General features: G+C 37.5%; 1 protein-coding gene across 6 annotated transcripts in view; it reads right to left on the bottom strand.

Moving 5' to 3' along the window:
* Positions 1-233: 233 nt before the first annotated feature.
* LOC128863277 (uncharacterized) overlaps positions 234-15,797 on the bottom strand; it is a 37,755-nt gene continuing 22,191 nt past the window's right edge. For 5 of the 6 annotated variants that reach the window (XM_054102373.1, XM_054102378.1, XM_054102375.1 and 2 more), the window contains one exon: positions 234-2,245. In XM_054102373.1, coding sequence (XP_053958348.1) covers positions 690-2,245 — 1,556 coding nt within the window. In that variant the 3' untranslated portion in view covers positions 234-689. Of the gene's footprint in view, positions 2,246-9,137; positions 9,328-15,797 lie in introns of those variants that run through there. The other variant, XM_054102374.1, reaches the window with a different exon arrangement.

Below are 15,797 nucleotides of genomic sequence, written 5' to 3'. Positions count from 1 at the left end.
GTGCGTTTAATTTTAATTTAAACATAAATCAAGCCACTTTTTGCTAAAAGAATTGTTGGTAATTAGAGCAATGAAAACTAGCACTGACAATAAAAAATGTTTCATGGTTAGAAAAAAATTGTGACAAAAAGCTGTAATGCTTGGCTGGATGGCTAAATGAATATCATGAATACATACAGGTATGTACATGTATGTGTAAACTTAATTTCCAAAACCATTAAAACACATTATTGTTTTTATACATAAAGCGAAACGCCGCATCACTAATATAATTATTATCTGTGTTCCTCCAAACATACAGTTACAATTATATGCATAAGTATAAAATTAGTTAAAAAATACAATGCACACATTTTAAAAACTATTTTAAAAATTGTTCGAAAAATACAGTCAATTTAAATCTATGATTTTTTACGACATACTTATTTATTTGTTTTTGTTCTCTCGAATTCATCAATGCATTTTGCGCACTCATATGGCCGATGTGTAGATAAGCCTTCAATCTAATGATGACTTATTACATTCCATATTTTTCGATTTGTATAAAATTATTTATTTTAATTCAAGTGTACTCTTCTATCATTATTTTACGTTTATGTTTTATAATTTACAAAAAAAATTAGCTAAATTAAGTTTAAGCGTCACCCGTTCGAATATGTTTTGGGCCAGTTGGTTGCCCCTCGTCTCTTCTATAAAAATGAACAACTCAATATTAATATTAGCACCGCAATAGGAAAAATCGCGTAGACTGCCGTGCGCGGATGACACGTTGAGATTAGGTAAGTGATGTCGTCCTCTTCATGCTCGATGCCATCACGCGTGGGCACTTCCACTACTACAATTTCATCGGAAAGAAATCCAATGGGAAACGTGCAATTCGTCGCATTCACACAACCCGTCAAATCGCTCAAGTTGGAGTATTGAAAGGTTGGTTTGTAAATATCGAAAATGGCGTGAATGTCATTGCGCACCAGATCGTTGTCACTATAAAAAATATAATAGTAGTAACCATCTTCGTTTATTTCATGCTTAGAGAGCATGCGATGGGACCCATTCTCTAGGAAATGCGCATTGACGCATTTCGCTGAGGGTGGGAATCCTTCGGCTAGTAATATGGCACCATTGTAGCAGTTAAAAAGTCCAGTTTCAAAGCTTGAAACCGAGTTCGATTCATCAGTGATGGTAAAATTAACAGCATTGCCGCCATGACTGTATTTACGATCGTAGACATGCTCACGTTTTGTCCGCCGTCGCTTGTACAATTGATCATAGACTTCTTGTTTCCGATGTTCCGCCACCTGGTGTTTTTGTTTCAAGTGTGACGTATCTGCTGTAGCAGCGACATTCGAATGACTTCTGCGTCGACGATATCTATCCTTACTTTCATTTGATGCTCCCGCTGAGCTCTTTGCCGGTGTGTGCGTTGTGGCATGCATGGGGGCACTTGAAGGTAATCGGCGATTGCGCATTGAACTTATCGAGCCTTTTTTCAACTTCTTTCCACGTATTTTTGCTGGTTTTAACGTAGGTATAGTTGTTATATTACTTGCAAGTTGCGGTGGCATCACCAGCGCCGCTGCGGCTGCCATGTGTGCTGCAACCTTAGCGCGCTGAAATGACTCCTCTTCTGCATCTTCACTAGAATCCTCAGCACCATGATTTTCCTCCTCCATATTAATATCGACTGGCTTCTTATCAGCAGTAGCCTCGTCCACTGGCACAACGTCTGCCATTTCCTTAATATCCTCGAAGAAGACTTTCACCTGTTCGTGACCCTGCGCAAAATTTGCGCCTAATTTATTTTGATTGTGATCAAGCAGTCCGCAGGTGTTTAAATTGCGTTGTCCCTTTACTACCAGGATACGCGAGCCGTCATAGCGTGAGCAAAACTTTAGATGCACTCTGGCACCCTTTAGCAGATAGAAGCCCCAATACTCTAGCGTATCGTCGGGCAACGTCATTGACTTCTTTAGACGTATATGTTTACGATTTGTGGAAACTTCGGGTTTGCTGCGCAATTGAAATGCGTTGAAGTTTGAATTCATGCGTAGTGAATGTTGCTGACAGAAGATCGATGATAAGCCGTCGCGTATCTCAATGATGTCTGACTCGGCGACGGGATAAACAACGTCTGCGAAGACTGTGCGGCGTAGGTAGAGGGGTATGATTATCAGTGTGGCGGGCAGTATGACGATCAGTATGCAGAATACCACCACACGCTTCACACCTTGCATCTTGTCAGTCTCTGTGTTGGAGAAAAGAGAGGTAAAGTAGAGTTGATTTATTGAGACTTATGAATGAAATTGTTAAATATTTGTTTATTAAATAGCAATGAAGAGTTTGTTTAGCTATGAGATTAGAGTGAAGAATGTACTAATTTTTTATTTTGAGATTAAAAAACAAAAATATTTTTCAATTTAAATCAAGATGTGCCATAATGAAAGCTAAAAATTATAAATTTAATTTTATTAAGGATTAGGAGTTAGAAATACATAAAATCTTTAATACTGGTGGTTTTAAATATATATTATCATAAATCCATTATTTTCTCAGTAGATGTCTGTAGTGATCGATATCTCGTAAAGTATCGATCTAACAATTTAAAGTTTATGGCCCTTGTCAAGGTGACACTTCACACTAAAAAATCCTTGACTGGATATAAATCCGGGTCGTTCCGGTGACGTAGAACCGACTGTCTTGGAAACGAGGGAATATATAGATACCCGGCCGTTAGGTATGGTGAAAAAATAAATTGAGGAGCACTTTGGATTCTACATCATTCGTTTTGTGTTTCATGTTATTCGTTTTCGTTTTCGAATAACGATTTGCTACTAAATATGACAGCTACAGGCGAGTGGCCACACTTTTGAAACCCACTGTCGAGAAACGATGAAAAAACATATTTATAAAGAGCTGTCAAGTTACAATTTGAAAAAGTAACCGACGAAGCACAACCGTTGAAGGTGATATCCACCTTGTCGTTGTGCTTCGTCGGGTTCGACAGGGACCTTACGGTGCACCAGAGCTGAAGTTGGAGGACTTCAGATGCTCTTCCCATTTAGTCCGCTTATATCGGGTTACCAGTTACCGAATCTCAGAATTGAGATCCTTTATCCGAGGATCCCCTAGATCGGCCTGGTGCAGGAGATCACGCTCGTTGTGGCTGTGACCACCTTGCGGAATGTGCGTTCGCCTCCTTGCACATCGGTGAGAATGGGGAGAGCTGCGAAGATGTCTTCAGTAAATTCCGCGAATCTGGTCTAATCAGCTTTGTTAAAGTTGATGTATGACCGATGATCCGCGGAAACAAATTCGGCAGGTTTCTCGATCGAGATGATAATGAGCAAGTGGTCTAGTGCAAGCGATAGCATAGGTCGCCAGGTTATACTATTTATCAGACCTGCGCTAGCAATTGTGATGCCAGGCGAGCTGCTGCAATTGCCCACTACCCTAGTGGGGGCGTCGTCGTTTACAGTGCTGAATGTCGAATCGCCTATCTGCTCTGCAAATAGCTGTCCCCTAAGATCATTTGGCAGGCTTGAATGCCAAAGATCGTGATGCGCATTAAAGTCACCTACTACCTATCGGTTTTCACACCCTTATAAATTTCGAGCTCGGCATCGCCTGACCGGACAGCTATCCCTTGGCATTCTAAGGTGTTGTCCCTGCGGTCGATGAATTCATCGATGAGACGATACTGCACTGTATGGTGGACTATAAACGCTAAGCCACCACCGTGCTCTCGCTCGCGATCCTTTCTGTGCACGTTGTAGCCGTCCCTGGTGATCAGGGAGGAGCTAGCGTGCAGTTTTGTATCTTGGACCGCAGCTATCTTGATACCATGTCGGCTCATGAAGTCGACTATCACGTCAATCTTACTCGTAAGTCCGTTGCAGTTCAGTTGTAAGAATTTAAAACTTCGCGGTAGTGTGATCGTAACTTGTGGGGTGAGGGACGCGTGGTGTTGTCTGCGTTGGTCCTGCTGTGCGTTCCGCAAAAGTTGTTGTGGCTCTGCAGCAGGGGGCAACGAAGTCGCGTGTCCCCTCGCGGGTGGTACGCAGGCCAGAGCACCTTCGAAAGTTGGTCTGACACACGGAGCAGTGCGGGGACAAACCAGCAGCTCTTGGTCCTCCGCACCGGGATAGGCGCAGGAGGGTGTGGGTAAATAAGGGAGTTGTTTTGGGCCTGAGGTCTCCTTACCGTTGAGATATTGTTGGTGGCGACAGTTTGACGTACCGGCACTGAGAACAGTATCGCCGTTGAAGCAGGAGCCGCCTGATGGCGGGAGCAACACGTGGCCACATACCTTGTGGACCACTCCCTGTGAGTCTTAAGGCCTGAACAGGTCTTAAGATGGCACCACCCGTTGCACTTATTGAATCTAACCGAGGTGGAGCTCGGCTGGAGCCGTTTGTGGCAGATACCTCTGGTCCAGGGTTGGGTTCAACGCCAGCCCTGAAGAGAAGTTTTTGGAGTAAACGTGCTGCAAAGGATTGCTCCTGTGACGAGAGATTGGGGGTGGGATACGGTACACTAGACAGGGCTAGTATACTAAGGCGGCATCCCTTGGTCGGAAAAAACCCGAGTCATTTCGGTAACGTAGAACCGGCTGCCATGGGAATGCAGACAGTCTTCGGCTACACTTTAAACAAATTACCCTCATACATTAAAACGTTATATATATGTTTGTAGATAGAGGTACAATAGCCCTCATCCCCATCATCAACACTGAAATGAAATACTTCACTTTTGTTCTTATTTTAATTTTCATTTGCAGGCATCCGGCAACACAGTATTGCTGTTAATTCCAATGAATTGTTATTGTCGTTTGAAATTGAAAAGTGATGATACTGATAAAGGCATTTGTAAAGTATAAAAATAAGTAAAAGCACGTGTGCATGCAAGTATATTTCATGAATTTAAGTGAAGTATAGAAAAAAATATAATACAATCGCCAAACTATAGTGAAGTTGCTGAAGGCATTTTGAAGGCAAATAATTGCAAAACTATTACTTCCGGAATGTTGGGAGTTACAAGAGTTGTGCAGGAATCACTCCCGAACATCTCCGCCTTTATACATACTATTATTTTTTTTTTTTTAGACTGTTCACTAGACAGGACTAGTTTACTGGGGCGGCAGCCCTTGGTCGGGAAAAACCCGAGTCATTCCGGTAACGTAGAACCGGCTACCATGGGAATGATTTCATAGGGTTTGCCAATAACAGGTGTTATCGGTGAATGGATTGCGCTATCGAGAGATGATTAACGATTTTTTATGCCCGGAATTGGGTAGTATTGATCAGGACAACGTTTATTTTCAACAAGACGGCGCTACGTGCCACACAAGCAACGAAACCATTGATCTTGTACGCGAAAATTTTCCAGACTGTGTTATCTCTCGAAGAGATTATCACAATTGGCCACCGAGATCTTGTGATTTAACACTTTGTGAGTTTTTTCTTTGAGGCCACGTGAAAGAGAAGGGTCGATTCAAGGCCTTAAAGATGGAATTCGTGAGGCTATCGAGGACATAGGGCAGCCACTTTGCAATTCGGTTATGGAAAATTTCATGAAAAGGATATTGTCCTGTAAGCGTGGTCGTGGTGGTCATTTGCCTGATGATATTTCTACTATTAACGGCATACCTTCCTCTTTGTAATGAAGTAAACATCCGATCATTTATATTAAAAAATAACATTTTTCTTTGAATATCAAAATAACACCTCTTATTGGAAAACCCTTTATAATACAATTATATAATTATATTATATATATATATATATATATATAATTGGCGCGTACACCTTTTCTGAGTGTTTGGTCGAGCTTCTCCACCTATTTGTGGCGTGCGTCTTGATGTTGTTCCTCAAATGGAGGGACCTACAGTTTCAAGCCGACTCCGAATGGCAGATATTTTTATGAGGAGCTTTTTCATGGCAGAACTACACTCGGAGGTTTGCCATTGCCAGCCGAGGGGCGACCGCTATTAGAAAAATATTTTCTTAATTTAGGTGTTTCACCGAGATTCGAACCTACGTTATCTCTGTGAATTCCGAATGGTAGTCACGCACCAACCCACTCGGCTACGGCGGCCGCCTTATATTATAATATATATTACTAGCAACCCGCCCAGCTTCGCACGGGTATAAAATATATACCCTATGTCACTCACTGAAAAAATGATTAAAATCGATCCAGTAGTTTTGGCTTATTCATTATTGCCCGTGGCCCGCACGCGTTAAATTTGGAGTAAAACAATTCTCCTTTCTCTATAGCATGAAGATTTCCTGCTATCTTTGGGATATCTAAATTCATACCCTACATTTTTGCATATTAACTTTTTGCATTTTTACATATGTATTTATTTTATTTTTACAACAATTACTATATTACAGAATGTCTTTATATACAACGTTCATAGCCTTCTTGTCATGAGCCAATACAAACATGTTTTCTCTAGAGGTTACTCTTGAAAGAGCGACATACAGTTGGCCATGTGAAAAACAGTCAACACTCAAATCTAAGCCTGCAACGTTGAAGGTTTGACCCTGAGATTTATTAATGGTCATTGCAAAAGATGTCTTTACCGGAAATTGTAAGCGTTTAAATTGGAATGGTAGATCCGATGGTATCAGAGGGATTCGGGGAATCAATACATCTTCTCCGGTACCACATCCTGTGAGTATTGTGCACTCTATTATGAAAGTTTTCAGTGATTTTACCATCAAACGCGTGCCATTGCAAAGTTTAGGTGGACTTAGGTTTCTTAATAAAATAACAGGACAACCTATTTTCAGCTCCATTTTGTGAGGAGGGAGTCCAGACGGTTTCAAAGAATTTAGAAATTCTGTAGGAAATTGAACAGCTTCTTCCAAATCGAGAACAGTATCGACCGAGTAGTATATTTTCGTCGGCGCATCAATCTTTGAAATAATCAAGTTATTTACTTTATCTACTTGTTCGTTAGTTGGTGACAGAATAGCTCTTTCTTTAAACCAAGATATTGTCTGATAACTTATGTTATCAATGTCTGGATAGACATTGTTGACTAACTCTTGGATGTTGTCTATCAAAACACAAAGGTTTTCTAGGTTAATCCTTCCCTCACTTTGTGTTAATTCTCCATTGCCAACTTTTAGCAGCATCTCTGGAAATAGCCTGTTCTCACGTGAAGATGACGAAATCCTCATATTAGTTTTAAGCTCTAATTTATTGACATACGACTAAAGGTGGGATCTTTTTAGCGACGCATTTATTTCGTCAGCACGTGTTCCTCGAGTCACAACTGGTAGGATTTGACGGAAATCTTCTGAGAACAGAATTGTACATCCACCCATAGGTGCATTTTTGTTGCGCAAATCGCGCATTGTCCTATCCAGTGCTTCCACAGACGTCTTGTTTGACATGGTAGCTTCGTCCCAGACTATTAATGAGCAGTCACGCATCAATTTTCCTGTATTGCTCTGTCTAGAAACACTACAGACGCTGTTATCATCATCGGTGGCGATTTTCAGCGGGTGCTTCATTGTAGAGTGTGTGGTTCGGCCACTTTCCAAAAGACTCTTTCCAAAAGAGTAGCGGCAATGCCGGATGACGCAACAGCTAACGCAATTTTTCCGGTAGATCTCAATTACTAATTACTGTTGTAATATCTTGAAAAATATTGTTTTTAATTATATGCTGTAAAGAGCCATATACATAGATCTATATGAAAACAACAATGTATTTAAGGTATTTAATTGGATAAGGATTAATGTTGTACCCATTTGTTGAAATCGCTTCGAAAATAAGCTATTAGTTGTCGTAAAAAGTAAATGACAAAAAATGTTATTGTATGGAATTGATAGCAAACTAAACGCGCTCCGAATCAATAAAAACTATTCAAAAACTGCATTTTAATTATGTGCGATTTACTAATATAGAACCTGGAAATAGCGTTTATTTCGCTGTAAAATTGTATGTACATATAATTACATGGAATTCAGTACATACATAGATACATATGTACATATGTCCGAAATGAAATAATGCGAGCGATTTGTAAATACATGCATACATACGTCACCATACGATGTAATTCAACATTAATGAGGTGTGGTGAGATTATCGCTTAACGCCTGTTGCTTCATTCGGTTGACAGCGAACACACACACAAACAGCTTTTTTTGGAAAAAGAGCTGCTTTTGTTTAAACAATTTTGGTTAAATAACAAATAAATCAATTATTTTTTTTGATGCAGAACGAAAGTAAATATTTCAAAGTTAAACTTCAAGAAAGTTTCATTTTAATTGGTTGATTCGTTTATGATTTATGGCCGTGAAAACAAAAAAATTTTGTTTTTTTGCCACATTTTGACCGATTGCCACGCCCCCTTTATATATTTCTTCACATTATATAGATATAAACCTTCCTCTTCAATCAATCTATCTTTAAAAAAAACCGCATCAAAATCCGTTGCGTAGTTTTAAAGATTTAAGCGTATAAGGGCACATAGGGACAGAAAAAGCGACTTTGTTTTATAATATGTAGTAATACTTTGCTTAAAATTCCTCTACACTAAATCGAACACCGGGAAAGAGCTGCCAGTATCAAAACAACACAAAAGAGCTGCCAGTATCGGAACACAAAAGTAACTTGCATTTGAACCATTAAAACTCGTCTACAAATTTATACATGATATGGCAAGGCAAGTGTGTTATTTTGAAATTTGTTATAATTTTAACTGAATTCTGAAAAGCATTAATTTTTCTTAAAGCTCCCAGACTGAAGCAGCCATTTGATTAGATCTCTTTTCCGTTAATACTTTAATTTTTAAAGAAAAAAAGAAAGCATAAAGTGATAATAAATGTATGGATACGTTTTTAAAACGCTTGCATCTTTTTCTTGTTTTGAACCGAACGAAAAAAGTGAAATATCTTTACCTTTTACACATTTTTACCTTCACTTTTTAAGTAACAAAAATATTAGAAAAGGTTCTTATATTTATATTAAGCCAACTAATATATATAAACATATGAAGGTACATCAATTATCACCATATATATATGTATGTATATTTACATACTTACATACACACAAATCTACGTTTTATAATTATTTACTTATCGATATTATAAAATATTTTTTAATTTCTATACCTTCGAAATAGTATTCGTTCAGCTGCATTTTGACGCTTGTGGTTTCCTGAGAAAATTTTCCAAACAATTCGGTTATCACTAGGCGAGACTTTTATTCTCCGATTAGTGTTATATATTTTGCACACAAAACTAAAAAAAAAAGTATTGCTTTCAATAATCGTCCGTTGTTCACCTATGCGGGGCTGATTACCATCCAAAGCCCGTTTAATACTAACCAAGTAAAAAGTTATCAAAATATGAACTAAATATATCAATCTGAAATCAACAACACAAACATATTTGTTTTGTTTACCACTGAGAAGGCGTAGAAATCAGTTCGCTCAGTAGATCCACACAAGCGTATTTAATACTCATACATATGCATGCGTAGTCCAGGTATTTTAACTTTAAGAATCAAGCGGTAAAGTGCTATGAGTCTCAGGCAAACTCGGCTGCTGTATGCCATATAATCGAGTCGAAGGAGAGTCGGCATTAGTTTTCGAGAAAATACGCTACAAAATATGTACATATACGAGAGTACGTAGAGTATGTTGGGATGCATGACTGGCATTACTATTTTATTATATTTGCATAAATGCTTATTCTTTAGCGATATAACGATTATCAGACATACCGACTTGGCTAAGTTGGTTCATTGGTAGGTAGGTGAAATGGTTGAAATACCACTCTGGCACTCCCCAAGTAGCGCTAAAGCACCGTTTTGATGTGGTTCATTGGCCATTCTGAATATAATATTTTTCATTTCGATTCCGTTAGGCTGTTACAAATAACCGTTATGTGAATAAAGTTCTGATACCTTGGTTCTCCAGTGCGCACGGATATAATAATTAAAAAATTAAATAAATAAAAATCAGTTCTTTAATTACTTTTAGTTTATGTATATTCTTCCACTTCTAGACGCCAGTAGAGAATTCTTAGATGGTAACTTTTTTATCTGACAGATGTCAACAACCTAACATAATAAGAGTCTTACACCGCACAGACTAGATATATTGTTGCTGTAAACAAATTGGTAACGAGGATGTGGCAACAAAATGGTGCGGATTGGATTCTGGATGAACCGCCACTTAACCAAGCAACCTTTTTTAGGTCATCTTTGACATTTGTCAAGTAGACAGATGTACATTTTTGCACGACAGAACAACGCGTTGAAATTATTGAAAATTATTATGAAAATGGTCAATCTTTAAGAGCAACATATCGCAAATTCGTAAGTTTTTAGCGACAATAATCGTACGAATGAGTCGACAAGTCGAGGGTTGGTAAAAAAAATTTCAAGAAACGGTTCTGTCGAAAATAGAAAGAGGATTTGCAGACCAATACTCGTAACTATGTCTTTTGTTGAGAATATTGCTGCTGTAGGGCGGTCTTGTTGAACAAGCTTCAACATTGATATCTCGACGTTCTCAACAATTATCCATTCATTAGTCGATTGTTCTGCCGATTTTACTTGTAGAAGTGCTCATGGTGAACATTTGTCATTTGTCGGTTGTCACATATAATTTTTAACCCTTTACTGCATTAATTAATAAAAATATAAAAAAAAATTGTCACGGTGGAAACAGCTTCATTTAATTATCGATAAGACATATCAAAAGAAAAATAACGAACAAGTTTTATATATTGTTTTTTTGTACGTAATTATATTTAAAAACTAGTTGTAAAGTATAGAAAGCAGTTGGAGAGCGGATAAATTATTATCCGCCGAGAAAGATGAGTGTATCGAAATATTTGTTTTTTGTCTCAGCTATCGTTTTTCGAAAATAAATCACTCGAATTTCAATTCCGTTTTTTCACCCACTTGCAAAAAAAGTGAGGTTATTTTGAAATGTCGTAGGTAGGTAGGTAGGTAGGGTGGTTGTCATAAGACACACTTAGACCTTTCGCAGGTCCATTGTGATGCCACTGGAGCTTATCCTGTCGTTAAATCATATACAATTTCTTGGCGTTTTCTTATAGCTTCATATATATTTGATAGATTAAAACATTTTGAATATTTTTTACTACTTAATTTGGAAATAAAATGGAATCAAAACTGAAATACCATGTGCGGGAAAGGGTTAAGAGGCGCATTTTGAGTAAAAATGGTGAAACCTGAAGGAATCTAAATTTTGATATGTTGTATTTTAAAACAACATATGGGCGTGTCCGTGGAAAACCTCTTATTTTTATACGACGAAGTGAGTTCCATAAAAATATTTATTTATTTATTTATCAAAGTAATTCCCCTCAGATATAATACACTTGCGCCAACAAATCTTCGCTTTTTCATAATCATTTGCTGCTTTGGGAACAAAGTCGCCCGGCGCTAAGTCCAGTGGTACGGTGGTTGAAATTTTTTGAACACACCAAAATACATCCTAAAAATCATATATCCATATATTATACATATTATACATAGCTGAAACTGTAAACATATATTTTGGACAGTTATACCAAGAAAACAAAACGAAAATGCTAGAATGATATAATAAAGGGTTTTCCAATAACAGGTGTTAGCAACAGGAGAGATAATTAACGATTTTTATGGCCGAATTGTATGGTATTGATCTGAACAACATTTCTTTAAGACGGCGCTTCGCGCCACCCAAGCAACGAAGCCATTGATCTTTTATGGGAAAAGTTTCCGGACTGTGTTATCTCTCGAAGAGGTGATCACAATTGGCCACGGAGATCTTGTGATTTAACACCTTGTGACTTTTTTCTTTGGTGCCATGTGAAAGAGAAGGTCTACGCCAACAGTCCAGGGTCGATTCCAGACCTCTAAGATGGAATTCGTGAGGCTATCGAGGACATAGGGTAGCCACATTGCAATTCGGTTATAGAAAATTTCATGAAAAGGATATTATCCTGTAAGCGTGGTCGTGGAGGTCAAATGCCTCATGTTATTTTCCACTGTTAACGGCATACCTTACTCTTTATGGTGAAATAAACATCCGATAATTTATATTAAAAAATAACATTTTTCTTTGAATATTTCAAATAAAACCTCTTACTAGATAACCCTATACAAGGTTGCACTCATCAGAGATGCGTGACGTCACACTGCTGCAGTTACGCGCGAGAAAATGCAAACAGAATGCGAAAGGGAATTATACAAACAACATACGAATAAATTGCACAAATGTGACGTCACACACACAGCGATTCTGTCAAATTCATTGAAAGCGAAATAGTTGTACGACATGGGTGTAGCCTTTGCTCTTTAAACATCGTTTCGAAAATCGAATGAACGTTGCCCGCGAAATTTGAGATTATGTTGCTGTCTGAACACAGCTCATACAACAAAGCTTTTGCAAGGCATAATCGGTGAAACTATACCTATTGGTGGGCTTCGTCAGAATGCACCACCTGTGTTTTGAAAAATCAGCGTAAATATTGATTAGCGTTGATAAAACAAATTTTGAACTAAAGTAATTTTTGAATAAAAACTACACATTTGATTTTATTGATAAATATTCTCGTGATTCAATTATGATGGTATGTTGATAAACCCCATTTTACCAAAGAATTTTGTTCGCTACCAAGTAAAAATAATCTTTTGAGTAGCAAAACTTAAATCTCTCATCTCTCATGTCTCTCACACTTACGATTATTCCACATATTTGGGTGAAGAATGCGGCAGCGTTATTAAATTTTTGCTCAGCTTTATCAAAATACGAACACATGTACCTACACACAGGCATACCTACCCACTTATCTACGCGTAATCAAATGAAATATGTCTCACTTATTCCAAGGCACCAGCAACAAAAGTAACTTGTCCAATCTGGCACTGTTAGTTTTGGCGTGTCGTCGCTCTGTGAAAATATTTACTGAATAATTAACGAACCGTGATTCTATGGATAATTTGTATGTGTTATGTATTATTTTGTATGCTTTAACAATGACAAATTTATGCCACCAGCCAGCGAATGTGCGTACAACTGTATTATACCCTTGCACTTGTGAACAGGGTGTTATAATTTTGTTTACATAATGGTTGTATGTAACAGCATAAAGGAATCGAGAAAGATATAGACATATTTATATATGTATGTATATACCGAAATGCTCAGAATGATGAGAATAGTCGATTTTGCCACGCCTGCTGTCCGTCCGCACGATAACTCAAGCAAAAATAATATATTTCAGTGAAACTGTGTACACATTTTACTCTTTGTCCAAGGTAGGTTGGCATTGAAAATGGGCGAAATCGGTCAATAATCAGACCCAGCTCCCGTATAACGATAGTTTCCAAAAATGAAGAAAACGAGATATTTCTGTTATAAATCATGCATATTTACTCAAATTTGGTACAAATGATGAACACAAAACAAGAAATACGGCGCATGTAAAATTTCGAAAATGGGCGTTACCGCTCCCATTTTTTGATAAAATCGCCCAAATATGGCACATGTACAGTAACTCACAGCTTATTTGATGCAGGTAATACTTTTTTTAGAAATAAGAAAATGTCTCGATGTCTAATAAATTTAATAAACAAAAAAAAGAGGTTGTCTGTAAAGTCGGTTTACTGACGATAGTTTAACGTGACAACGTCATAAGAAAATATTGATGGAATGGTTGCAATTTTCAAAACAAAATTTTAATTTTATTTGTTTGATAGATATTTTGTATGGATATAGAGAAGGAGGTAAATGGAATCGCAATGGAATAGGTCAAGTTACATTTACAAAAACGTGAAAAATTACGAAACATTTATCAAATTCATGAAAGATATCTTCAATTTCGATTGTGCATCAGACGTTAATAAGTCAACAACACTAAGAGGCAACATCATCGATTTGCCTTTTTCAAGACACTTTACATTCGAAACACTCCCTTTCATTTCCTACTTTTTCTATCATCGTCCTATTCTCAACAGAGAAATGGTTCATTACCATGCACACAGGAAGAAGGCATATGCAAATACAAGTATGTGAATTTATATACAAATGCGCATATACATACATATATATGCTCACTCAAGTAGGACAGAGCCAGATGTCGAACGTTGCCGAACGCAGGGGCCGATTGTGCTCTTTGTCGTTCGTTCCGCGCTCTCGCTTGCAGTTCAAGCACATTAGCTTACATTTGCTTGCGTACGGAATAGATTCGTATATTTGATATGTCCATATGACTTGTATGCATCTTTACATATAGATTTGTTCCTTTTGAAAATTGCGCGAAATTGTATATGTATATGCATGTTTATATACATATATTAGTATACAACATATCTTATAAGGTATATGGTAAATATTACCATACATTTTTTCCTTCATATATAATAAAAAAATAATAATAATAACATTAAAACAACAGGTATTATTAACAAACTTGGTTTTATTATAAATTCTTCAAGTGAATCAAATTAATAATAATCAATAAGAAGGCATATGCAAATACAAATACGTGAATTTATATATGTACATATGCGCATATACATACATATATACGCTCACTTAAGTAGGAGAGAGCAAGATGTCGAACGTTGCCGTTCGTTTGCTTTGTTTGTTTTGTCGTTCGTTCCGCGCTTTCGCTTGCAGTTCATTCAATGCAATGAGCAAGGTAACGACAAATGAGCAAGGTAACGGCAATGAGCAAGGTAACGACATATGAGCAAGGTAACACTAATGAGCAAGGTTACACTAATGAGCAAGGTAACGACACATTTTTTCGTGCGTGCAGCCTGTTAAATCGAATTATAAGACGTTATCACGTCAAAAATGTATACGATATGTACATATGTATGTACTGTTTACCACTGCAAGAGAACAATAACAAAAACAAAGCTTGCTGAAAAAATATAGAAACAAATAGTTTTCTCATCAAAATGTGATCACAGCTTAAATGATGCAGTGTATTTTATATTTTCTCTGAGAATGCATTAAAATGTTCAGCTTAATGTCCCAAGTCATTTTCAGAAAAATTTTGTAAAGAAAAGTTGAAAAAAGTTAAATTTGTTAAAATGGGATCACAGCCCTCACGTTATTCGTCATTATAAAGAGGACAAAAGCCAACGAAAATTTGCAGAATTTGTTGCTATTAGTTCCTCAACAGTCCAGCACATTATAGAAAGGTTTCGCCACGAAAACAGGATAGAAGATAAGGGCAGATCTGCGCCAAATAAAATATTTAATCATGCAAGATAAGAGGTGGATTGTTCGCAAAGTTAAAGAAAACCCCGATTTAAGCGCTCCAAAATTAATGCACGAAGTCGCAAAATTCCTAGGCAAGATCTGTAACGCTGAAACTGTTCGTAGAGTTCTGCGCGAAGAAAATTTTCATGGAAGGACTGCCCGAAATGAGCCGTTGATTAATGCTCGTAAAACAAAACAAAGAATAGAGTTTTGCAGACAACACTTGAACAAAGACATTTCGTTCTGGAAGTCCGTTGTTTTTGCTTATGAAAGCAAATTTAACCCTTCAGGTCTGATGGGAAGTCTTGCCTGCGTTTGGAGAAAACCAAACATCACGCTTCAATCATGTAATTTGCGCTCTACAGTTAAACATGGCGGAGGCAGTGTGATGGTATGGGGTTGCATGTGCTATTCAGGCATTGGTAATTTAACATTTACCGAAGGAAACATGAATAAAGAGATGTATCTGGATCTGCTAAAAGGTAATTTAGTACAAAGTGCGGATAAAATGGGCATTTAGGTTCTACCAAGACAA

This window comes from Anastrepha ludens, chromosome 5 (genome assembly GCF_028408465.1).
Source record: "Anastrepha ludens isolate Willacy chromosome 5, idAnaLude1.1, whole genome shotgun sequence".
NCBI classification, from domain to species: Eukaryota; Metazoa; Arthropoda; class Insecta; order Diptera; family Tephritidae; genus Anastrepha; species Anastrepha ludens.
Note: the sequence above shows the minus strand (reverse complement) of the source record. Positions and strands in the feature narration are given on the sequence as shown.